The 27,210-nt window shown below is 40.7% G+C and overlaps 1 protein-coding gene across 1 annotated transcript in view; it reads right to left on the bottom strand.

Moving 5' to 3' along the window:
- LOC138580596 (protein-glutamine gamma-glutamyltransferase 5-like) overlaps positions 1-27,210 on the bottom strand; it is a 364,270-nt gene that overhangs the window by 141,878 nt on the left and 195,182 nt on the right. Inside the window, exon 6 of the mRNA XM_069651260.1 lies at positions 12,851-13,028. Within this exon, the coding sequence (XP_069507361.1) occupies positions 12,851-13,028 (178 nt within the window). The remainder of the gene's footprint in view (positions 1-12,850; positions 13,029-27,210) is intronic.

Raw genomic sequence — 27,210 nt, 5'->3', positions numbered from 1 at the left:
TTTCCTCTTGTGTCCTTCTCCTTATGTGTCTTCATGGAGTGCATATATTGAAATGATGATATTTTCAAAGAGTACTCTTAATGAACCCTTAGGCTCGCTATCAGTCGTTGTTTACTACTTTAACCCTAGGAATTCAATGTGACAACGTAAAATGTGAAAGGGTTACATAATCCGGTAAAAAGACAGAAAATGTTGTCTCATCTTAATAGGACCAAACCTTCCATTGCATGTATTCAAGATTCCCATCTCTCCAATACATAGACGATGAAGCTCAAGCGTCATTGGGTTGGTCAAGTTTTATCCAGTGAATCCAATCAGAAAATAAATGGTGTTATTATCCTGATAAGTAAGAAGCTTAACTGTCAAGTACTTTCAAGTGGGTCTGATGACATAGGTAGATGGGTAATAGTTAGGCTATTGATTGACTCAGTTGAATATGTTATTTTAAATGTCTATGGACCCACATCATCAGATCCATACTTCTGGGTACAACTTAAAAAACAAATTTTTCTTTCCGAACCTAATAATATGATTGTATGTGGAGACTGCAATGAAACTATACATCTACAAAATCCCATATGCAATTCACCAGATTAATTTCAGAATTAGGTCTCATTGATACCTGGTGGATCACTCACCCCTCTAACTCAGAATTCACTTTCCTCTCCAATCCTCGTGGTACCTTATCTGGATTAGATTACATATGTATCCCTAAATCCCTAGGGAGTTCTATTATTGATGCTAAAATTGACTCAATTGTATTATCAGATCATGCCCATGTTCATGTGCAACTAGCTTCCATACTAAAACCCTTTTCCTCCAACAGATGAAGATTTAAATCAGCCTTGCTTAAACATGAAGCATTCACTTCCTACATAGCCCGACAACATAATTACTACTGCTCAGAGAATTTAATTATAGATGCCTCAACCTAGAATAATTGGGATTGCTATAAGGCTGTTATGAGAGGACATATTAGTTTGTATGTAGCTAATAAAAAAATAACTTAGATCAGAATCAGAAAATATTCTGAAAGAACTTAAAACTCTTGAATCTCAGTTTTCATGTAACAATTCAAAATTAATGCTAAACTTCAGCATTAAGCTTCGAATTAATTATAACAAAATAGTCACCCAATATTCTTGTGATAATCTTCTTAAATACAAAGCTAAGTTTTATTAATTAGCCAATGCTCAAGCAAATCGGTAGTATCTTATCTAAATCTTTAAAAAGAGAAAAATAGGATCACAGTTATTAAAGATATTACTGGGAATAGAACATTTGCAGATAAAGAAATGGTCGAAGTTTTCTCAGATTTTTATAAGAACCTATTTACATCTGAAATATCTGATAATAATGAATTATCACAGGCTTTTTTCAAAGACATCCCTCACTCCTCATGCCAATAAATTGATCTTCCATCGCTAAGTGCTCCCATTTCTACCAGTGAAGTTCACAAATCCATCAAAGACCTTACGAAAGGTAAAGCACCAGGACCAGATGGATATTCCAGTGATTTCTGTGCACATTTAAAAAGATATTTTAGTACCCAAACTTAATTACCTGTTCTCTCAATGTGTACAGGACGGGAAAGCTAAGGGGTCTTTCTTGGAAGCAATGTTGATAGTTTTCCCCAAATCTGGAAAATATCCCAAAACTCCCTCAAAGGTATAGGCACATCTCCCTGATTAACACAGACTGTAAAATCTTTGCAAAAATTTTAGCCAATAGACTTTTATCGGTATTACCCAAGCTAATTAATCAAGATCAAGTAGAATATGTTAAAAATAGACTCTCTTCCTCTAATATAAGATTAATTTTAAATTCTATAGATCATATAAGTGGCATGAGTGATCCTTGTGCTGTGGTAGCCCTAGATGCTGATCGAGTTGAATGGTTCAAAGTGCTTTACTCAAATCCAATGACCTCCATTTTCATTAATGGTCATATATCCCCATATTTTCCTCTTTTCAGAGTAACGCGTCAGGGGTATCATCTCTCTCCACTCCTATTTATTTTAGCCCTAGAACCCTCTTTAGAGAAAGTAAGATTAAACACCAACATTAAAGTTTTAACCTGTAGTAATGTACAAATTAAACTAGCGGCATATGCAGATGACATTTTACTATTACTTACAGATCCCAGCTCCTCCTTACCACATGTATTAAACATGATAGCTCAGTTCTCAGCTGTCTCAGGTTATAAACTAAACACTGACACATCTTAAATTCTCCCTCTTAAAGTTAATTGCTCCAAACATCATAAATCAGCTACAAATATGAAATGGTGCCCAGGTGGATTTAAATACTTAGGCATCCATATTTCATCATCCATCAAACATATTGTTAAACATAACAATACCTTTCTATTATCAAGAATGGAAGATATTATAAGCTCCTGCCCCCCTCTTAATCTTTCCTGGTGGGGAAGACTAGAATCCATTAAGATGATGATTACACCCATAATTCTATATTTATTATATATGTTGCCAATTCCTTTGCCCTTTTCCCTGTTTAAATCTATTGACTCCAAACTTGCTAAATTTCTCTGGGGAAAAGGAAGACATAGGTTATCCCTTAGCAAACTCAAGTTATCATGAGAAGCGGGAGGGGTTGGGTTGCCTTATTTCAGAAGCTATCATATAGCATTTGTTCTAAAACAAGCTCAATATTGCTTTGTTCAAGAAAGTTCTAGTGATGTGCCCCAGTGAATGTGTCTAGAGAAAGCAATGGTATCCCCCATAAGTTTGGCTGACTGTTTTCATATTAAAGCCAAAACAAAATGTATTAAGTGCACTACTACTATTCATCACTATTATATCAGCACATTATCTAAGGAAGTTTGTATATTTCCCAGACAACGAATCTTCCTATTATGTCTCCTCATACGTGTGGTTTAACCCGCTAATTAAAAGTAAAAAGAAATCTCTTTTCTGGAGGTCATGGCTTTCTCTGGGCATTAAATATCTAGATCAATTATTTATTTATGGTAACCCAATAGACTTTAATGCTCTCATTTGCAAATGTAATGTCCCCCAGTCTTTTTTTAACAATATATGTCCATTATTAATGCCATAAATGAAAACTATGATCCTCTGATTATTGGGCTCCCCACTCTAAATACTGAGAGACTACAATTACTCCGCAAACCAGCGTTGTCAGTAGTTATATATTACAAAATGCTCCGTAAAACCTCCACGTCTAGTCTATCACATGATTGTTTTGCAGCTTGGGAACAGGACATATCGCTTACAGACAATCAATTGGAATGGCTTGTAATATGGAATCACGTGTCTAAAGTGAAGCCTGCAGCTAATTTAATACAAACAATGTTTTTCGTTCACCACAGGATTTTGGTTACACCTGCATATCTTTTTAAATGTGGTAGTGTATCAAATGACAAATGTTGGTGCTGCCTTCAATCTCCAGGAGCCTTTAAACATATGTTCCTTGATTTTAAATTGGTTTCTTCTTTCTGGAAGAATATTAAGAAAATATTTCATATATCAATGGATTTCTGTCCTCAAGTTCTATTTGTGGGCAGTACTATTATTAATGGTATCATATGTAGATATGATAAACTTCTGTTTGACTTATTCATAATGTTAGCCATTAAGATAATCACCTCTAATTGGAAAAATCTGGATAAAATTCATTACAAAATATGATGGAATGCTGGATGTAATACCCACAGACTAGAATGCTGTAATGCGTCCATTAAATTCCTATTATGCAAACAAGATCTCAAATGGAAACTCTTTGTACAGTTCCTTGCAACACTTAAGATTAGCTTAAGATTTATACATTCAAGTAACCCTCATACACCCCCCTTTTTTGCATTTCCAAATCTCCATCTTGTTAATGTCATGTAAATGTATTGTCCTGTTTGCATCCTTTTAATGTTTGTTTGTTATACCGCCCGCTTATTAAAACATTGTTTTATTAGCGTATTCATGGATTTATATACTTACTAAGCCTCGCCATTTCTCTTACCTTCTTTTCTTCTTTTATTTTTATATGCTTCCATTTTAATAAGTTTAACATAATACAGTTGTATCATGTTACACTATGTTGAAATGTTATGCATTTTGTTCTACAATGTTTGTAAGTTATGATCCTAAATAAAACTTATTTAGACAAAAGAAATAAAGTTCAATTGTAACAACACGGTTCTTCCGATCATGTCCCTTGTTGATCCAATATCTTATTAAGACAAGGAAAGCTGTATACATGTAAATCACATTTACGAAACAGGACATATTGTTCCACCTTTCAAATTGTAAAGTACATATTTAATATCACAAATTAATTTTATTAAACATGTACGCATACACAAAGACACAATATAATAAATATACCGATACAATCCATACAGTAGAAAAAATACTTGAACTCTTGAAACATAAAACACGTAAAACACAATGGCCCTCATTACGACCCTGGCGGAAAGGGGTTTACGCCAGCGTAATGCATGGCGTACCTTTCCGCCTTACTACGAGTTCCCGTAGCGCCATGGTGCTTTTTTCGCCTGGTTTTTCCGGGCGGAAAAATCCATGGCGCTACGGGACCTGTTGTTAATTACGCCACCGTAATTTACGGTGGCGTAATTAACGCCTTCCCCACTCCCATTATACCCTATGGGGCAAAAATGGGAATGGGGAAGGGTAAATGGGGATTGGGGACTTACCGCCCCACCAAGGTCGGAATGGGGCGGTAAGTCCGCCAACCCCCATGACGAAGTTGGCAGCTTTGCGCCATGGACCATGGTGCAAATTGCACCATGGTCCTCCGCCAGGGTCGTAATGAGGGCCAATGTCATGCACATTTACAGTAAAGTTCAGTTGTAGCAATAAGTTTCTCAGATCTTGTCCATGTTTGGTATGACACAGGTTTCAACGCGTAGGTGTGCTTCAAAATTACTCCTTCTATGCAAATTGTACTTAATGCTTAGTTAGATGCAAAAATATGTTTTGACATCTTTTGCCTTTATAATTCATGGCTACAGTTGAAGCCCTCCCACATCTTTTTCACAGTTAGGTTATATATATGGACCAAATCAGTGGGCCTCATTATACGTTTGGTGGTATCCCACTGGTAAATCTGGCGGAATACCACCAAATGGTATTACCGTTACCGGCACTTGGTCTACCAGAATTACTGGCAGATTACAAGAGCCGGTAATGGTGGGTATTCCCCATTCCATGGATAGGACTCCATGGGGGAATTGCTGAGATTACCGGCACCAGTAGTACCGACACTGGTAATACCGGCACCAGTAATACCGTTGCTGGTAATACCAGCATTTTTTGGTGGTGGGATGCTGGAATTACCGGCAGCTCAGAGCTGAAGGTAAATTCAGCCACCCCACCATCAGACTTGGAGTATGCTGGTCTGGAAACATGCCAGTAAACAGAATTAGGGGTATGTTAATTCCAGACCGGCATACTGACTCAATAATGTGTTGCTGCCTGACTCGTAACTTGTTTAGGACTATTTTAGTGTGTTTCTGTGCCAATGCAACTCTAGTAAAGGCACAGCTTGTTTGATGAATGCATTTTTCAGACACTCAGAAGACATGCTTGCCTTTTCCTTCTTATCACAAAACCTGACATGCGTTCATCAATGCAAATCTGACGTGCCTGGTTTCTGTATTTGTCTCCCGTTCATTCTAGTTCCTTACACACTGGTAAGGGAAAAATAAGCAATCAATATGAACCACATGAGAGGAACATTAACATGTCCAATATTGCAGTTGACTGTCAGTACTAAATACCAATATGGACATAACTTTGGCAAGCAAGCAAAACTATAATGCTGTTGGGAGCTCTTCTCTAGAAAACAGAACCAACAAATGTCAGTCCTGATGACCTTTTCTCAGTGCATTCTCTGTGGTATCCAAAGTATTCTGCAATCAAATCCAGAGAAGTGTCTGTGAAATGGGTGCTGAGTTGGATGTGGAGGACCATGCCTCCCTAACTCCATTGCTTGTCACTTAGTGAACAGCTCCATGTGTTCTTCCACTGAAACATGGTCTTGGGAACATGCTCCTGCTTAAGTTGAGACATGTGTCAATCGGGAATGCTTTCAGACTCACCCATGTAGTGACAGGAAGTACAGTTTAATAACGTCCAGGAACATTACAATAAAATGTACCAGTATGCCCAGCAGTTTCAAGGGAATTTTTCAATGCAATGTAATTTAACAGTGTCATGTGGCTTGGGTGACCACATGTGGTGACCCAAGAAATGCCCGTGTGTTCTTGTTTGTTTGGCCTGGACCTTTGCTCTCCACATGAGGCCTTACTTTATCAGCAAGTGTTATTTTTATTTGCTCCTACGTAAGCAACTTGATGAATATGTGTGATCATTTGGGTGGTCCTACAACCAGGTCTTATCCTTGTATGTGACCACCATATGAGCATTGGGCACATAGCCATCAATTTCCTCGTTAATGAACATGCAAGCACAATTCTTCTTTAGTGGGTTAAGGTTCATGGCTAAATGGGACATTTCTTGAACCTGTGTGTGTCTGAAAAGATACAAAATTATGTCCCTTGATTTATGGGGTTTTCTGCTTTGTTTTTCTGGCCCAATCAGTTGGTCTTCTAAATGTTGAAGACTCCAAAAGAAGGTGTACTGAGGATTCGGGACAGGGTCTTCTGAGAGAAAGTGATTATGTGTTTGCCTTCACTGTCTTATGACACACCATATTTTGTAATATTGTTGCAGCAGATAGGGATTTTAAGGTCTTCAACATATGGACATATGGTGCCAATCTTCGTCAATTTTCCACTCTTACCAGTTCCATCTTCACAGGCACTGAGCCTATGTTCGGGAGCCTCTAGAGCAGTCTTGTATTTTTCCCAGGCTACCATTATAGCTGTGATGCCTCCCTTGACGCGCATAGTGCTATCAATTGTTTGTGTGATAAACAACTTCAAGGTTGCTATGTCTTCCATCAAATCAGTCAAAGTTGATTTCTAATTCCGTATGGAGGTTGAAATGGGGCCTGACTGCCTCTTTATCACTTCTGTAAAAAGAAAAGAGATGGCTTTTTTTCCACTGCTTTAGACCTAGCCATATTGCCAGTCCCACTCACATAGGTCAACTGTAATTCTGCCGGCAGTGTTAGAGGAGATGAAGGCAATGTGTTGTAGGGTTGAACAGAGTGTTGAACATATTCAAATGATATCTTCCTCCCTTAATGACATTTGATGGATCTGCAACATGTTTCCTTTTCCTTTGATTTGTTTTTCCATGTTGCACCAAAACAGTTTACATTTTGGTTAACTATGAAGTATTTGGGGGGGGGGCTTATGTTTTTTTTTCGTATGCTTTTTTTGGTGTGGGGGCAACTTTCTTGTTTGTTGAAATGCTTTACTAGAGAGGCTTATACACCCCACCCTAGATGACATTGCCTTTACGCACTCCTAAGGACAATGACATGTGAGTGTTTTACATTTGTAGAAGGAATTACTGTCCCATTCTACCATTATTATTAATTGAGAATCAAGAAGTGTGTCAGACTTCGAGGAGCTAGGCTCACACGGGTATGACCAAGGAAATATGCTTCTATTAAAAATATAGGTGTGGTAGTGTAGTCTGCAGCCTGCACATGCCCTATTCCCATTCATTCAAGGAGTGTAGGGGAGAAGTGCGGGTCTACCTCAAGGGTGGCCTGTATAGTCTTAGATTTGATTTAGCAGTTTGTCTCCCTCTGACAATGCTGCATTCCTGGATTACATGGGGAATGCCCAGAAATCACAGGCAGTAATGATTGACAGCTGATCTCCTGCCCTGCTTTAGCTCTTTAGGTGGCAGAATGTGCAATGCATGGGAAGAGGAAGCCACAAATATGTGATGTGCCTGTGGACTTGTGTTAGATTTAGTTTGTTTCCTTACGTTGAATGAGAAGTAGAGTTCCAGGAATGAAGTGCTGTCTTTTTAGAAAAAGTCTCCTGCTCTAGTGCCCGGCTTCAGGTATTTATTTATTTATTTTGATTTTGTTCTTAGAACGCACTGTAGCCCGCAGACAACAGGGCGCACAAATAACAAAAAGACAGGCAACTAACAATACTAAGGGCATATATAGAGGAAGAGACTAAGGAACAGTAAGGGATCCGGCAGAGGTGTGTCATTGTGTCATTGTATATGAAGAAGGCTACTATTGAAATAGAAGCGTCTTGAGCCTTTGGAAGATTTGAACACTCTTCTCTGTGCGCATTTCCACCGGGCTGTCATTCCATGCTAGAGTAGCTAAAACCAGAAAGGAACAACCTCTGTCCCAACTTATTTAAATCCTGGGGCAGATAAGACGATGGGTGTTATTTGATCTAGTTGATCTCCCCTGTGGTTGGGGAATGAGACCATTTTTCAGGTAGATTGGAGGGTGTCCATGAAGGCATTTATGTGCCAAGGCCAGGATCTTAAAGGTAATCCTGGAATTGACAGGGAGCCAGTAGAGTTCCCTTCCTGCCGAGGTGTTGAAACACGTTTTATAATTCGGACGGCATCATTTTGAAAAGCTTGAAGCTTTTGTATACAGTTCTTTCTTGCTCCCCAATTAGGGAATTGCAGTAGTCAATATGAGGCATTACTATGGCTCTGACAAGGGTTGCACAGTTCTTACTAGAACCATATCGCTTGACCAATCTTTGTAGCCTGAAGTAGCACTGACATATTTGATGGCACTTGCTACATGGGTATCTGTGCTCAGTGACTGGTCCATTACGAGTTTTAACCTGGTCTGAGATTTTAATGGGGTAAACATCCATTTTAAATGTTTTGTATGCCGCCCCAGTTTTGACTTTGCTTGGGCCAGTTTTGACTTTGCTTGGGGGGATCCAAAGATCAATCGTTTGGTTCTTCCGCTTTTAAGGCAGAGCCAATGTTGAGTTATTCAGTTTTTTATTATTAGGTAGATGCTCTGTACAGTTTACATACTCAGTGTAGTCACCACTCAGCTCCACCAGTAGCTGTGTGTCATCAGCATAGTTTTTGAATTTAACCCCAGCTTTGTCCAAGATATCACACTGAGGGTGTGGGTATACATTAAAGAGTGCAGGGGACACAAATGCTTCCTGAGGCACTACACAAGTGGACAGTATGGACCCTGAAGATGCTTAGCCCCAACATACTCTCAACATTCTGCCTGACAGGAAGGAGTTCAACCATTTCACAACTATTGGAGAACAGTGACCTACAGTAGAAAAGGTATCTAGGAGTTTCGTATGGTCCAAGAGATTAAAGACTGTGAATAAATGAAGAAGTATCATTAAGCCTGGCTTGCTCTTGTCCATACAATCCATCAACTGGCTCTGGAGATTGAGCAAAGCACTCTGCATGCTATGATGTTCTCTAAAACCAGATTGTTGAGGGTGGAGGTTGTTAGCCTCTTCTAAATATCTTTACAGCTGCATAGTAGCTACTCGATCCACAATCAATTTTCAAGAGGAAGTGTACATTGGTAGTGGGTCTATAATTTGCAAAGTTCTTAGGGTCTAGACCTGCCTTCTTCAACAAAGTTGAGATAACTACCTTCTTGACCTTTTTAGGAATGGTACTATGATGAAAGGTGGCATTTGAAAGCGAGCAGGAAGGGCAAAAAGATGTTGGCCTTATTAAGAATAATTTTGCCTGCCAGCGTATCACATTGCAAGAGGTGGGGCACATCTACTTAAGGACATCATCCATAGTCTAGATGGAGATGGCAGAAAAATGAAAAAGCATGGTGTCCTCACACGGGGGGACCTCAGTCATGTCAGGTCTGGAAGCTGATGCCGGATCAGTCATAATTTTTGCGTGAGCTGTTGTGATTTTATCAAAGAAAAGCTTGTTGGTCTGTAGAGCAGTCTTCAAGGGTAGGAGAGGCCAAGTCTGATTTCAGATGTAATTTTTCCAGAGTTATCAAAATTTCAAAAGGTTTTCTCGTGCTATTTGATGATTCCTCGATTTCCACATTGTAGAAGTTTCTTTTTGCAATGAGGATATTTTCTATACTCTATTTTTGTCTGTCTGAGTTTTATTCCATTTTTCGTTCTGCTAATCTTTTTTCTTGTTTCAATTTTGTAAGTTGTGGAGAGAACCAACAATAATGATTTTGTCTGTCTCTAATGGTTCTGGTTTCAACGCAAGCTTTGTTGTTGAGCAGATCAGTCATGGCAGAATCATATCTATAAAGCAATATATCCGATGAATCAAAATCTGATGTATGTGCCATGATACTGAGTAGACATTTGTGCAGATCAGACGGTCCAATATTATCAATATTCTTACAGGTTACCTTTTTAAGTGGTTTCCCTTGCGGAATGAGTTTTCCGGGAAGGGTTATTTCAAAGATCACTGTAAAGGGGTCAGACCAGACACAAGCGGTGGTACAGATTTAATTGATCTGCATATTTTTTGCCACAACCCAGTCCAAGATGTTACCTTTAACATGTGTCACTTCATTATTGTAGACCAAAATGTCAATGTTTTTTAAATGAAGCTCCAGGAAGTTGCTTCATTATCTGCGTGATTACCCTTCCACCTGTTGAGATCCCCCATATGCAAAATGTATGTATTGGGGTGTTAGAGTTAGTAAAAATGGCCAAGAAGTCCTCATTACAATTGGGCATCTCATTTGGAGGGCGGTAAATTACAAAGAGATGAGTACAGTGAACAGGTGAAGAGTTTATTTTTAAGTGTTGCAACTCACAGCCCTCACATATGGTGGGATATCGGAAGTCATGAAGTTCTTCCCTATCTATAACGGCTGTGCCCCCCACCCCCAACAATACATGACTCTCTATTCTGTCCATAGAAAATGAAACCCATAGGAGTAGCTGCCTTGATAATGGGGCCACTATAATCCTTAAGCCAGGTTTTCAGTAATAGCCAGAAAGTCAATATAATTGTCTAGGATGGAATCTTGGACATCTATGGCTGACTTTCCTAGTGACCTAATGTTCAAAAGGGCAACTTTAAAAGTGGCCCCACTAAGCATTATGGGTTTCACTAAACACTTCTCCTGTTTCGGAGCATATGTGTCATCAGGTGATGTCGGAGCATGATCATGCTCGGAATCATGCAAAGGCTTGTGAGTAGTGACAAAGTGTATAGGCAGAGCCTCATTACCCTTTCCCTCAACAGGTGTACCTTAATTATTAAATAAAAATTCCTTCATCTGACTATTAAATGTTATTTCTGTAGTTAGCAATGGTCCCATAGTGGTATACTTCTCACCCACATCCGAAACCCTGCGGAATGCATTCACAGTAGCACTTTCACAAGTTACTTGACGAGTGCGTATAGAAGGCATAACGGGTATGTATACATTCATACCTGGTGTCAAGGACATAACACAGTCGGGCTTTTACTCCAAAACAGCAGTGTGGCCAGCACCATCATTGACATTGCGGTTAGCACAGACTGGCCAGACCCTGATGCACTTGAAGTTTCAATAAATAAGCACGCGCACTACAATTCCACTGGGGATCGTAGTTCTCTGCGCGATAACATTCCCAGGGTCACACCTGCAATGAGACCAGCGGGCTTCTCTGGGTGAAAGAATTCCAAGGTAAGTGAAGTGCTAGACAATGAATGAAACAGAGATAATGACTGAAAACAATAACAAATAGTCAAATCTATGAATTTCGGAGCTAGATATAATAATTTAAAAATTCCTAAAAACGATCAACGTGGTTGTAAGGTGCAAAAAGAACACAATGTGAAAATGAGCAGTAATTTCGATGCCAAGAAAAGCAGCGTCTTGTTACAAACTAAAGAAAAACACCAGAACACGAGCAGGGTTTAAATACTTCCACAGGACAGTCTGGCTAGATGTTGATGCGTCGGCGCTGACGTGCATGACGTTTCAACAAATAAGTGTGCAGACTACAATTCCACTGGGGATTGTAGTTCGCTGCGCAATAACGTTCCCAGGACCATGCCTTCAATGAGACCAATAGGGCACACTTCTTCACGTTGTATCTACGAGGGTTGCTGGAAGCCTCATACTTGAGCCCAGTGTCACACATGCTTCACAATATATATGAGTTCTTTGTTTGAAACCTAGTCTGCAGAAAATCAACTACTATATGCAACTTATCTACAAACGGCACAGCAGTCTCTCCTATGTAAGCAGCTAATCCAGACTGTTCTTAGACAATTCTCATTGTTTGCATGATTAGGTATTTACACTAACGCCATGGTAGTGTCCCAGAGGAACAGACAAAATAGCCACATGGTCTCAATCATAGCAATTAAACAATGGAGATTGTTTGCATACAACTTTGCTCTCCTTCACCACATCAGTCCAGCGCTCTTGTCAGTGCTCTCAACATATGGGTTTCATGAAGGAGGAAGGCACAGCTCAATGCAGCTACAGACTTCAGTGCATCGCGTCCTTCCTTACAGAAGTTCCACAGTGGCTTTGTTAGTCTCAGTCTCAGAAGGCAGACATCTTGAAGCATGCACCCTAGTAGATCCCAAGAACCAGTAAAACATGAAAGGGAGCAAGAAAGAAAACTGCGTTTGCATAGCATGTAGCCTGTATGCCCACAGTTGTATGACTTGCCTTGCGCAAGCACAAAGAACTGAATGAAATGTCGAGAAGGAGATGATCTCAATAATTAAGAAATAAAAGCAAATCAACAATGTTCTATAAAGGTCTTTTGTCTAGTTGTCAGTTTCACTGAATTGGTAAAGATGTGATTACTTTTGATTGTTTTCCTTTTACTCAGCGATATTTGCACCAGAGTGGAATGAGAGCCCCCTGTTTGAGGAGGAAGACAGGAATTTGATTTTTGAAACAAATGTCAGGTATGTAAAGTACAAGTAAAGGGATTGTGTTAAGGTATCGGCATGACCTACCTGTGCACATGACGGCTGCAAAAGCCCAGCACTGTCCATACTTCACTGGTTGATAACCACTCTCTTGCCATTGTCGCAGAATGGCCACGCTCCCATTCCATGCAGAGGGGCAGACACCACTGGAACAATCGCCACCCCATTTTCCATCCAGCACTCCATTATCGTTATTGCAGCAGATCTGCAACAGAAATATCTTCTTGTTATTCCACCTTGCTGCTGGACTGAAAAGATCAAAGATTTAGAAACACATTCAAGACCTCTTTTAATGAAAAAATTATGTTTTTGATCAAAGAAATTAATTAAATGTTCTTTTGCACCGGTGCAGAGCTGGATATTAGGGCTTTCTCTCAAACACTTTGTTACAAGTTATTCTGATTTGCTCCTGTCATTCAAGAGTAAGTCAGAGTTACTATTGGTTATTTCTTTGTGAATCAACTAGCCCTCACCAGGTTTAAATCAAGAGTAAGTCACAGTTTCCAAATGATCTTCTTTGTGATTCAGTGACCTTTATTTTAATAATAGATGTATTGGTAACGCCCACCTCCTTGTGGCTGTTTCACCGGATTTGATTAAACTGCTTTTAAACAGCGTTTTTTGAAAAATTATTTTAAAGGGGTCGGGGTGAGGGAATACTTAGGAATAATGTTTAGGGTAGTGGGGTTGGAAAGTGATATGGGAAATGACAGGGCTTCTTGCAAAAATAAAAGTGAAACAGCCAACACGACCAGGTGGCCCAGGTCTGACATATTTACCATTCCACTTTCTGTTGTATGTTAAGTAAAATGGTGAGACGCAGCTGAATACTACCTTCTTTATTCTATTTCCAACCGAGACTACCGAACCCCGAAATACCTTCGCTTTTATCCCATGCCATTTCCTTTTCTTTAACATGAACATGGGTCCCTCCTTTAATATAAGGAGTACTAACTATACATGTGCAGTATAGCTGACACTACTTGCCCTCTTTTAAGTTTAATACATTTTTATTGAGATTATATAATTATCAAAATATAATCCAGGGCGATTTTAGATATATAATCAACATATTGGTAGTTAAAAGGATAAAAAATGCAACAAAGATTAATGAGGGAGGCTCAATAACAATGAGATCTGCAAAGGAAATAAGCTCATTTGCTGAGACATACAGGGGGGACAGGCGAGGGGACAAACAGAATACACACACGAGAACCTGGATGGCGGTAAAAGGCCTCTGCCTCAATGAGGATAAGACATACATAATGATATTAGGTCAAGAAAACACCCTAGTCAAACTTGATAAAGTATATGCCAACTTTACCATTGACAACTCCATTATCCCTGTGTCCACAACCGTCAAAACCTTGGGGGTCTACTTAGACTCCACCCTATCCATGACTACACAGGTTAGTGCAATCACATCCTCATCTGCACATACCACCAAACTCATCAAAACCATTAAACCATACTTATCCAAACCTAATTGTCTTTATATAGCTAGAGCAACCATTGGAACCAAACTAGACTATTGCAATTCCCTGCTTTGCTGGCACATCCTCAAAAAATGTAACCAGGCTACAAGTCACGTAGACCAATGCGCTTTGGGCCACCTTGAGCATCTCAAAAAGGAAGCATATCTCCCAGGCCAGACAATCAGCACAATGGCTCCCGGTAAAAGAGTGTACCACTCTCAAAATCCTCTCCCTTACACATAAATGCCTCACTCCCTATGCACCTTCATACCTATTCGAGACAATCACCAAAGCCTCCTCCACACGTCCCACCAGAACACAATGCACGAACCAACTACACATCTCATGAGTCAATAGAGCCAAAGCCGGTGGCCTAGGTTTCCCATACATTGCTGCCAAATCCTGGAACGCACTACCCTCAGACATCAGAGCAGAAAACTCGCTCCCTTCCTTTCGTAGAACACTCAAGATCTCACTCCTTGCCCTGTATAATGCATCTTTCATTAACTGTCACTGTAAATTCTCTGTACATTATTATTTGCCTGTAATTTTCTGTGTATGTCATTGATATGTAACTAAGATATGTCTGTAACAAGCGCCACAATGCCCTAGGGCTGGTGCGCGCTTTACAAATCCGAATAATTAATAAAAGAACAGAGGGAATGAGAGGATGCGGGAGGGGGGAGGTATAAAAAGCAGTATCATATGTCATATTTTTAAAATGCAGTGATGATAGCATCTGGTAAACAAAAAACGGATTCAGGTGTTGCTCAATAAGAAGTTTGAGGAAATCAAATATAAATATAAGCTCAGGTGCCATGCGAAAATGCGTTGAAACAGTCTAAATAACAAATGAAAAAAGTCCATTTGGCATTGTACTTGGGAATAGTGTCGGTAATTAGCCATAAATAGTTCCATTCTTTGTAAGTGGCAAATGTTATTCCCCCAGCTCCTAACAGAGAGGATGCGTGAGTCTTACCAATTGGCTGTGATGTGCTTCAGAGCCAGGCCAGTAAATAAATCATAGAGGTTGGCTGAGGTTTGCAAATCATTGTTCTTAACCGCTAAGCTACCCAACAAAACATTCAAAAAAGATTGTGGGACTTCTACTGTAAAGATGAGTTTCAGATATTTCCAAACGTCTTTCCAGAATTTTAAAACAAAAGGACAGTTAAAAAACATGTGTTCATATGAGGCAGGGGCATTACTGCATGACCATCACTCATCATCCGCATCTCTCTTACATTTGGATAGTTTCACGGGGGTAATAAACGCTCTATGAGTAAAGAAAAAGAAATACTGTGTTATGTTGGCTGACGCAGATAGGCCCCTGATTTTGAAGTATAATTGAGACCACATGTGGTCATCAAGGGCACAGCCGAAGTCATTTTCCCATAACAAGCAAGCAGGCCATACAACAGACTCCGAGGTCAGAACATTATAGAATTTATAGGCCTTGATATCGGAGACCATGGTTAGCTGTAATACTCTAGAGGCCTCAGGCAGCTCTCTGTAAAAGTAGAGTCTCAGAACCTCAATGGCTCAGCAGTTTAGCAAACAATACGCGGATAAAAGCTTAGAAAAATATCAATAAACAAAAAGAGCTCCACAGTCTTTACAGTTGGACTGTAACGTCAAAATAGTAGCTGAATTAATCCGAAACGCTTCAAAATCCTGAGCGGCAGGTCCGGATGGATTGAGCAACTTCATGTTCAAGACACATCTAGAACAATGGGCGGTCATACTGAATGACATCTTTCAGGACATATTAAAAACCACCATACTTCCAGGATCCTGGCGTAAGTTATTAATCGTCCCCATTTTTAAAAAGGGTGATTGTTCAGTACCAAATAACTATCGCCCCATAGCACTTCTCGATGCTCGCGGAAAACTATGTACAAAACTGGTTTGAGAGACTCCAATGTCTGGGAACAAAAATTCCAATAGAGAGATCCACAACAATCGGGCTTTGTGGCTGGAATGGGCACGGCAATTAGTTTGCTAACTCTATATGCACTCAAAGCCCAAACTCAGTTTACAAAGCGACCAATATTCTTTACATTTATCAATCTACATTCAGCATTTGACTCGGTGCCTAGAGTCAAATTAATGAATAAACTGAGACTAGCTGAATGTCCACCCACTTTGTGTGATATCATATATGCTCTACACTCTGACACTTCAATTCAAATCAGATTGAATTTGACAGGCTTGCTCTCTAAACCGATAGCAACAGCAAAGGGCCTCAAACAAGGGTGCACACTTGCGTCAGCGATATTTAACTTCTTCATTCAAGATATTAAACACATATTTGAAGACATTTGCTCGGACTCACCGAAAATGGCTGGTGTTCCTATCCAGGCCTTATGGTACACAGATGATTTTGTACTCATACTGAAGACACCAATAGGACTGTAGAAATTATTATCTGCTCTTCCATTGTACTTGGATGATAATGAGTTGATAATCAATCTTGAGAAAACGCAGATTCTGAGATATGCTCCTAACAATTCTAATATACATCATATTAACTGGAACATCAAGAATGTTAAAGTGGAAATTGCAACAAAGTATACATATTTAGGATTGCAATTTTGCGATTCACACCAGAAGAATCTATACTGGGAAACCATACAGAATAAATTGATCTCTGCCCTCTCGCAGACCAGGTTGATCCTATACAGATTTGGAAAATTCTCAATTAATTTGGCTGTAATTTTTTGGAACCATAAAATCATTCCTACACTCCTGTATGGTTTAGAAACTATATCCATCATTTCTATCACATCCTTCAACAAACTTGAGGCCAAATATTGGCGTAAAGTCCTACACCTCCCACAATCTGTATCGTGTCCATGGCTGAGATTTGAGCTGGGACTAATTTCTTTAACTGCCCTGTATAACTGGCGTCTGTGTGTCTTGTTCTGAAAATGTTTGATTTCAACAAATGCAGACAATGTTTTAAGAAATATTTCAATGTACATGTTTTTCTCTCAACACAAATTTGCCCGTGAATGGACAAGTTACATCATAAAAATGTTGGCAACTGCAGGTATTTCCAGCGAAGTTCTTCTCACCAATCCAGACAGAGCAAAATGCAAGGTTTACCAACATGACTGGATTGAAACCAGGAGACTTTGCTCAGCGTATAAACACTTCAACACGGACTGTTATGGTGAGAAAAGTTTCAGAACTGTGGAACCCTACTTGTGTAGGTTACCCTCTCCTGGATTAAGACAATGCATAATGCGGCTGCGTTTCAATTTATGGCCAACGGGAGATCTATTGGCCAAACGCAGAATGATCAGCATGACTCAAAACTTCTGTAGGTTTTGTATGGTTCAAACAGAAAAAGAAAAAATGGAACATTTGTTAGTGAAATGTCCAGCATTAATTCAATTGAGAGTCACAGATTTTCATAAGCATTTGGCATATTTGGGATTATGGTGTCAGAATATAGATGGCCTATGATTTTATCTAGCAAATCAATAGGCATTCGTATTGCAACTTTTCAGTTTATCAAATCCCTAAACCGGAGTAACTGAGAAAATGGGAACCCATCCACCAATTATGGTTGTCGGCAGCAGGGTAATGTGAAAGACGTGAGCATTGTGGGAAACGAGACATAGGGCCTCATTAGGACCCTGGAGGGCATGGCTGCCGCCGGTAATGAATTATTACCGGTTTCATGGAATGTGGCATGCCGACCTTGGTAATTTCCCATTCCATGGACCCAGTAAAAATGAATCCTCAAAAATGAATCCCCATTCCCATTTGAGCCCCATAGGGCTCAATGGGAATGGGGATGATGCTAACAACGGGCCCGTTAATAACTGGCCCGTTGTTAGCATGCTTGCCCCCTCGCCGGACCCCCAAAAAAAGTCTGGTAAAACCAGACATCCAGAGCGGGTCCCGCTAGGGGACCTCGTAATAGGGCAGTACAGGGTTAACGACACCGGCACCTTTACCAGCACCATTAACCCCTTACCGCCCTCCATGTAATGATGCCCCTAGTCTCTCATCTAAACTTCTAGTTAATTGTGTCTTGTGTAATCATGATTACATTATTTCCTTTTTTAGTCAAAGTAGGATAATTAATACGTGATGTCTGTCGACTGACTAATGGTGATGGATTTATTTTTTTATTTTGAAGTGAAAATTGATAATGAAATGATTGAAAACTAATATAAGGTTCTGTTTTTCTTCTGTGTTTTGTATAAAAATATGGAAAGGTTGATGTAATTCAGCTAACCAAAAAAAAAGAGAATAATATAAAATGGTGGAGTGCATCAAGGCACGAACTAACCAATGTATTGTAAAAGATGAAGTCAGAGATAGGAATAGAGAACAGATGTCTTCATTTCTGGAAGGAAAGAATAGACAATTTGCTGAATGAATCTGATGCCTCTTTTTAACCTGAATTCATGACACAGGGCTCTATTATTAATAATAATGTTTTTATTATGGCACATCAGTGGGGAAAGGTTCTTGGAAGACGGTTTAGTATGAGGGAAAAGGAGCAGCCTTAGGGCAAACATTGAGGCCTTTATGGGATCAGATAGGGCCATAGAGGAGTAGTTAAATACATAGATAAGGTCAGCAAACTCATAAGGATGCACCAAATATTTTTCTAACATACACCAGGAGGGAGTGTCAAATATATCAGGAGAAGCAAACCAGCAGAGAGATTGTTTGAGAAGGAAGGCTGAATGATATGATTTGAAATGCGGGAACCTGACCCCACCCATGTCATATGGGGCTTTTAACTAGGCAGCTGCAATTATCTTACATTTACCATGGTCCATAGGAAATTGAGAAGAATAGAGTAGACAGCTATGAAAAAAGGGGGAGACAATGGGACCAGGAGGAGCTGTCAGTAAGATAAAACAATAGGGGATAGTATCATCTTAATGGTGTCTAGCAGACCGCACCAGGAGAGGTAAAGGGGAGACCACTTGGAGGTTAATTCTTAGAGTCTATCCAACAGAATTTGTGTGTTAAGTTTGATAGTAGTACGTATTGTGGGGGCAAAACGAATACCAATATATTTGATAGAATCCTCACACCATTTGAAACTGAAAATCTCTGATTTATCTTTGTTAAGTTTGTAGCCAGACACTTGGGTGAATTGATGGAGTCTGTCAAGCAAATGTGGAAGGTGAAGTTTGGGATTTTTGATAAAGATAAGAATATCATCAGCATACGCTGCTATTTTAATAGATGATTTCCCACCTGGAAGATCTGATGAGTTCTAGCAACGGTTCAAGAGAGAGGATGTAAAGAATAGGGGAGAGAGGGCAGCCTTGTCGTGGACCTCTTCGTAAGGAAAAGCAGGATGAGGATTGGCCGTTAATACTAATCAATGATTTGGGAATGAGTAGAGAAGTTTGACGAGGGTGATAAACTGTTCGACGCAACCATGCCATCAGAAAGATCAAAACATAAAGTCACAGTTGACCCGGTCGACTTTTATTCTGCATCAGGTTTGATAGCAGCATATCCTATTCTATCTTTCTTGTCTTTAGTGATTATGTGAAGGGCATTTAGTAATAGTCTTGCATTAGTATAGATGTTACATCCCTTCACATATCCCACTTTGTTGGATTTAATCAAAATAGGGAGAGGCGATTAAATTCTACTGGTGAGGATTTTAGCAAAAAATGTACTTTCAACGTTAATGAGAGATATTGGCCGATAATTACTGGGAAAAGTGGGGTCTTTGTCTGTTAAATCGGTGAATAAGGATTTGAGTTTAGGGTAAGGGAGTGGGCTAGACTGTCATTGAATTCAGTAGAGAGACCGTCTGGTCCAGGGGTCTTTCCTCTACCCAACCCTTTAATGGCGCAAGTGATTTTGGGAAGTGCAATATCACTTTCTAAATGAGATAGGTCAGTTTGAGGATAGGAAGATCTGTTAATATTGTTAAGAGATGAATCAATGTTCTCAGAAGGGACAGTGGTACCAGGGGTATATAAGTCCACATAATTTTTTTGAAACAGTTCAAAATCTCATCAGGATGATTCTGTGAGATGCTAGATGCATCCTTAGTGTGTAATATATATGTTTTTTTCTTTTCTAATCTTCAGATATGAGGCAAGTGAATTACCGGCTTTATTAGACGTCTGGTAAATCTTAGTCTTATATTTTAATATAGTCCTGGCAGCCAATTTAGTAAGCTCATTGTTGATTTGGAAGCATACGGCCATGACTAGATGAAGATTAATTGTGTTAGCGTTTTGATAATAATGTTGTTCAGCAGATGTCAGCTGGGTATAAAGATTGTCAAGATGGTTTCTGCACATTTTTATTTTTTTTGCCTGTATGGGCCATAATATGACCTCTGAGCGTGGCCTTAAATGCATCCCAATTATTTACAATGCAAGTATCACTATCGTGGTTTCACCATAGAATTGTCATAGGAACAGCTGTACAGACTGAATAAACTGCTGATCTTGTAACAAGTAATTATTAAATTTCCATCGGGCCAATGGTTTTTTGATATTATCAAAGTTGAAGGTAGTGCAAACGGGGGCGTGATCGGAAATGATAATAATGGAGATCGACAAGTCAACAATAGTACCAGTAAGAGATTTAGAGGAAAAAATGTAGTCTAGGCAGGAGATTGTATTATGTGGAGATGAGTGAAATGTGTAATCTAATTGTGTAGGATGAAAAAGCCTCCAAGAATCAATTAGGCCGGTCTCAGCGAGACACCCTACAAAGGACTTGTGGGATTTGGATGCTTTAAATACACAGCTAGATTTTCGATCTAGGAACATGTCAAGGACCTGATTGACATCCCTGCACATAAGAAGATTAGTGAAATTATTCTTAAGCATCAATTGCTTGATGGAAACCCAAACGTTGGGATCAGGTAGGGTAGGTCCAAATATGTTCAGAATACAGACATGCAAAGAGCCAATTAGGAGCTTGACTCACACCCAACACCCATTAGAATCAGCATCTTGGCCCAAAATCTGATATGTGGTTTCTTGCTGAGCAGTTGAGCAACTGCCTACCGCCGGGCTTATAATGACCTCTTTGACCAAGAGAGATTTGAGCTTCATAGCTTCACTGCTAGATAGATGAGTTTCCTGTATGCATACCACAGACGTCTTGAGTTTATTGAAGTGGGATACAATCTTACATATTTTTATAGGTTTGTAGAAACCCTTAATGTTCCAGGTAATATACTTAAATAACATTTACACAATGAGGTAATTGTAAGAACATTATACAGAACAGTAGTGGGCAGATAATACAAGTAAACCTGGAGGAAAAATGCCATGCGGGAACAACAGGAGTCAATGTAGTAAAGATATAGTTGTAACCTCCTGTACCTGGGAGAAGACATAAAAGGAAAACACATAAGGATATGGGGAGGAGGAAAGGAAGTGTCATCAGAGATTGCCAATTCTGACACAAAACGTGAGGGAAAAGCCTCCAATTCAGAAGAAACTAAGACAACAGCATAAATGATTAAAGAACAAAAGGAGATCAGACCGGGACGTGGGGAAAAAAGGAAGAAAAATGCAAAAGGGGTAGGTGACACCTACTGAGCCGTCAAAAAGGAAAAATATGGCACACCGCAGGAGAGCGATGCCACAACAGCGCCTGTCTCACCAATGGTATGATATAACAATAATAACGACATTAAGTGTTGTACAAAAATTGGTGAGATGACTAAAATATCATGTTCTGGAAGAGATGGAGGGATTTTCTGGTGATATTCAAGCTAGTAGAATATGAGGGTTCTAGGAGGAATGCAGAGACTCTCACTGGACCAATACGGTGAGCGCACTGTATATTGAATGAGGTTTCCAAAGGTAAGTGATGAATGGCAGGTAGTAATTTCTGTAGAAATGCAATGGGGTCTGATCCTTCGCAACCTTCAGACAGGCCTGATGTCTGAAGATTATTACGTCTGCTTCTATTTTCTAAATCCTCATTGTGTTTCTGGAGGTATTTAACGAACCTAAGAGATGCATCTTCCACAAGACCTACCCTTCTCTCCACTTCCTCCAGTCTATCTTCAAAGCCATTCCATTTGTCAACCACTTGTTGACGTTTTTGATTCATGGTCTTGATGAAGAGCTTTAGTGCTCTGATTCCTTGTAAAATAGTCTTGATAGCTGGATCTGTTAAGCTCAGCGGATGTGGTGAGTCGCTTTTAGGCCTTTTGAAATTAGTTGAGGAAAGATTAGGGTCTTTAATGGCAGGCATGGTTTTTTGATTGCTTTTGCTGGTTGCCATTGTTGCCACAGGTGCCAGATGGGTAATACACAGGATAGAGATCACTGATTTAGAGATACTGTGGACTTAGAGCTGAGCAGCAAGTTCAAAGAAGAGCTTAGCGACTGATGATGTAGAGGGTGGTGATAAGAACTTTGCCTTAAATAGAAGTCAACTTTAGAGAGTGAGCAGTAGGTTTAGAGAAGAGCAGGGTGTCAAATGATGTAGGGGATGGTAGCAAGGGCTGCACACTGATCTGAAATGGCCTTATAACATCGTAAGAGGGTTGAGATATGCAGTTATTGCAGTAATTCAGATAGAGAAATCAGACAGTGTTTTGAGGTGAGCCCAAATGATCCTAAATATGCATTAGTAAATCCTTAAGTCATATTTGCACTTCACATCAATTTCCTTCCATCGAGTTTCATTACTATCCAGTTCTTTTCTTCCTTTACTTTTATTTAAATAATTTATCTTTATTGTTTTATTCCCTTTTTCTTCCTTTGTTTTGCAGCAGAATACTGAAAGAAGTATACATATTCCTGAAGTGTTTCCACACTTCTCTCCTACTCTGATGTATGCTTGTGTTGTGCAAATTGCTTCAGTATACAACAACTGCAATAATATTTTCTAGGGAAAAAAAGCTGTTACATGTTAGAGGAAAGTATGCCAAATGAAATACTTAGGTTGGATAGCTAGATTTGTGGCAGCCAGGAGGAATGCAAAGTCTGCCGAGCATCTCCACACTCAGCACGGCTACTTCAGTAAGCAGTCATCGCTCTAATCTCTCAGTGCCGATGCCGGACTACGCAAACCCGGCAAGAAGTCGGGATTCTAGGGACCAACACTCCAAGTGTAGCTGCAGGTGCAGGGCAAGAATTCGCAAAAGAAACAGGTCACTTAATGAATTATAATGTCATAATTAAGGAATGGTGAGATGGAGCGCTAGTCCTACGTGGCCATTTTCCTCGGCACCAGACCACACCCCCCTGAGCTCACCCACTTCATCAAACCATCTCACAGGTTTCTTCTTAACTCATCCTGGTCATTCTATCGTCCCTCTGGAGGCTTGTCCATCAGTGCTCTGCCTGCAATGATATTTTATGAATTTCTAACAGGCTTCTCTGTCTCCAATATAGGTAACATCAGAGTTATCATCTCTAGCTTCTAAGGGGGACATTACAAGGTGGGAGGTAACCATGCCGCTATTAGTGGCATGGCTACCCCCTTACCATGTACCAGGTGTGGGTTCCTTGAATGAGGAATTACCGGGCCATTCTGACCTTGGAGGACCCGGTAATTCCTCATTCAAGGAACCCATCCCCATTCCCATTCAAACCCCCATAGGGGTCAATGGGAATGGGGAGGGTGCTAACAACGGGCCCGTTAATAACGGGCTCATTGTTCGCACCCTGATCTGCTTGCGGGACCCGTTAAGGGTGCCTGGTAAAACCAGGCATCCTTAGCGGGTTCCCGTGAGCAGACTCGTAATGAGGCGGTAAGGGGTTGACAGCTCCGGCACCTTTACCAGCGCCGTTAAACCCCTTACCGCCTCACTCGTAATGACCCCCAAAGTATTTGGATGTGCTCAGCTTTAGCAATGTCTCAGGAGCCTTCTTGAAGTGAAAGAATATTCTCGTGATTGTTTTCATTTCATTCATGGCGGTCACCAACAAACCTTTCTTATCAGTGACAATGAGGTGATCAGGGTGAAATGGAGTTGCCACTTTGTGAGAGATTGGCTGTCTTACTCCATCCCCAGCTCCTACCTACAAAGATGATTACTTTGCCCTTCAATCCTTTCCTAAGAGCTGATATAAATGGGCCATTGGGGGCCATGGAACATGGGTAATGACCTTTAGTTGCAAAATACTTTCTGGCTATGTTTCCTCACCGCCTGCTGGTTTTCCATTATTGCATCGAGTATTTTCTGTTAAACTTGTCCAATACCTTTCTCTGGCATAAAACTTAAACGTGTCCAATACCTTTCTCTGGCATAAAACTTAAACGTGTCCAATACCTTTCTCTGGCATAAAACTGAGGCGTGCAATGAGAGCATTCTGCTGTTGTTTGTTCTTCTATAGTTCAAACGTTCACAAACTACTCTAAACTTGACCTAAGCCTTCATGCTAACACTATATTAATGCTGAGGATCAGTTCATGAGAACTGCTTCAACTAATGCGCAATTTAAATCTAGTCCATACACGTACAAAGATGTCGCCATGGGAGTGGTGTCTCGTTAATTTAAATAGACATAGGGCCTCATTACACGGATGGCGGAGAACCATGGCGTTATTAGCACCATGGTTCATGCCGGTAAAATACCGGCACCGCCTTGGCGGTAAGGGGAATTACCGCCCCATTCCAATGTTGGCAGGGTGGTAATTCCCCCTTCCACCATTGCCCTTCCCCATTCCCATTTTTGCCCCATAGGGCATAATGGGAATGGGGAAGGCGCTAATTACGGTACCGCAAATTGCGGTACCGTAATTAGCTCCCTGGGTCTCTTTGCGGGTTGGTTTTTACCGCCTGCAAAAAGCAGGCGTTAAATTCCCCAACCCGCAAAGGGACCTCGTAGTAACCCTTACCGCCATCCGTGTAATGAGGCCCATAGTATTTTTACATGCCCGGAGCAGAGGCCCACCTCATACTAGAACATATGGTATAAGTAAATGCTACCAGAAGTTCGTTCTCAATACTTCTTAAAAGGGGCACTGCAATACCATATAGCATGTGTGTCCCTTTTTTCATTGGAAAATTAGGGTTGGAGATGCAATGAGGGTAATTCTCAAAAATCGTTGTGTGTTACCCTAGGATATACTCACTTGCACTGAGTACATGAACATGTTCAGAGCTTTGGGGCTCTGTGTCGTTTTATTTATTGAACATTTGTTAGGCGCCTATACAACAAAATGGTGTTTCCACACGCTGCAGGGCAAAAGTGGTGGGGGCCGGGGGGGGGGATAATGGGAGTAAATAACAGTGGCACAAAATAAAAAGAACAGTAATATACAAACGTGGTTATACTAGGCCTTGAGGCATTCGGACGACAAGCGAAGTGAATAGAAGTGCAGGAGATAGGGAAGATAGGGGGAGGTATGGACAAGTACTGGTGGGTGCCTGGGAGGCAAGAGCAAGGGAGCCAGGGAGAAGGCCACTGGTTAATTGCTAGGGCAGGAGAATCCCACGTGTGGGGTACACATCTGCCAGGCAGGTGGCCCATAAGGGCAGTGCTAGGGCGTTGCTGCCGTTGACTGGGTAGAGGGCCTGGTAACCTGTGGGATTCATGAAGGGCCAGGCTGCCAGTCTCAATGGCAGTGGGGTGATTAGCAGGGAAGAGAAAGAGAGAAAGAGGTAGAGAAAAGCAGAGTTTTAAAAATATTCTGGGGCTTAAAACGATCCGGCTCAAGTCTGAGAGAGGCAGGGAGGCTGTTCCAAAGAAAGGCACAGCCGAAGAGAGAAACCTGCCTCCACTCTCTGCTTGGAGAAACATTTGACAAGCAGAGAGTTGGAGTTAGAGAAGCGGAGGGCTCTAGCGGGGAAGTATTTAGGGAGGGACAGTTTCAGATTGCATAGTCCCAGGCCCCAGAAATTTTGAATTTGATACTTGCAGCCACCGGGAGCCAGTGGAGGGGTTTTAGTGCTGGAGATATATGGTCCCTGGGGTTGAGACCAAGGATAAGTCTTGCAGCCCTAGGGAGGAGAGAGGGAGATTGAGGAAGAGGCTGTTGCAGGAGTTCAGACTAGAGAGGACCAGAGCTCTGGATTTGTGGTGCTTCTGGAGAAAGGTGAGGAAAGGGAGAATGCCTCTAAGGAGGTGAAGCTGGAAGTGGGCCTTCTTGGCAAGGTTCAAGATGTGAGGGGTGAAGGAGAGAGCAGAGATGAAGATGACTCGAAGGCTTTTTGCCTCACAGGATGGTGAGGGTAGAGGGCCCAAGGAAGGTAGCCAGAGGGCAGGAAGGAAAATGCCTGCTGCATATCTATCACCTTATTGGGATGAAAGGATAGTGTTAGGTTGTATATAATGTACATGTATAGTTTGTCCTATATCTTATGTTAAAGGTGGCACACGTGTTCAGGTCAAAGGAAAGGAAATGACGTGGGAGAAAAGGGAGGGGTTTTCAGAGTTCGGGGAGTTCCGTTTGAAGAAGAAAAAAAAAGCTTGCATCCCTATTCAACTCCATTTTCAAGTCATCATTTTCATCCTTTCATTATACTTACTGTAAAACATTGGTGAAGAAGGGTCATACCCCCGTGCAATATGCTGCCCTTGGTGTGTTCATTCCACCTGGGGTTGTGCCGCCTGCCTGACATGGCTCCTCCCACCAGGTGCGCCATTGCAAGTCTGGAAGGACAACATCTGCTTTCGTTGTCGAGGTGTGGCACAGCTCCTGATTGATGATGCTTATGCCATTACCAGCCTCCTGTTCATGGCAATGGCTGATTGCCTATCACACCTTGGTACCTGTGCCTCTGTACGTTATATCTTCTGACACACACAGGTTGGTGTTTGTGAAACATTGGTTATGATATACACATGGTATCCTCTGGCGTACATGGGTTGATTGACATCCATAAATTCACTATTAGTGAAAGATTCATGTTTTACACTTGAAACATCTGTAATGAATTTGTTCATGAACCACCACATCCAGGGACAGTCATTTTATTTGCTTCAA

The sequence above is a fragment of the Ambystoma mexicanum genome, chromosome 3p, assembly GCF_040938575.1.
Source record: "Ambystoma mexicanum isolate Mex_15411 chromosome 3p, UKY_AmexF1_1, whole genome shotgun sequence".
NCBI lineage: Eukaryota > Metazoa > Chordata > Amphibia > Caudata > Ambystomatidae > Ambystoma > Ambystoma mexicanum.
This window is presented reverse-complemented; position numbering and strand designations above follow the sequence as displayed.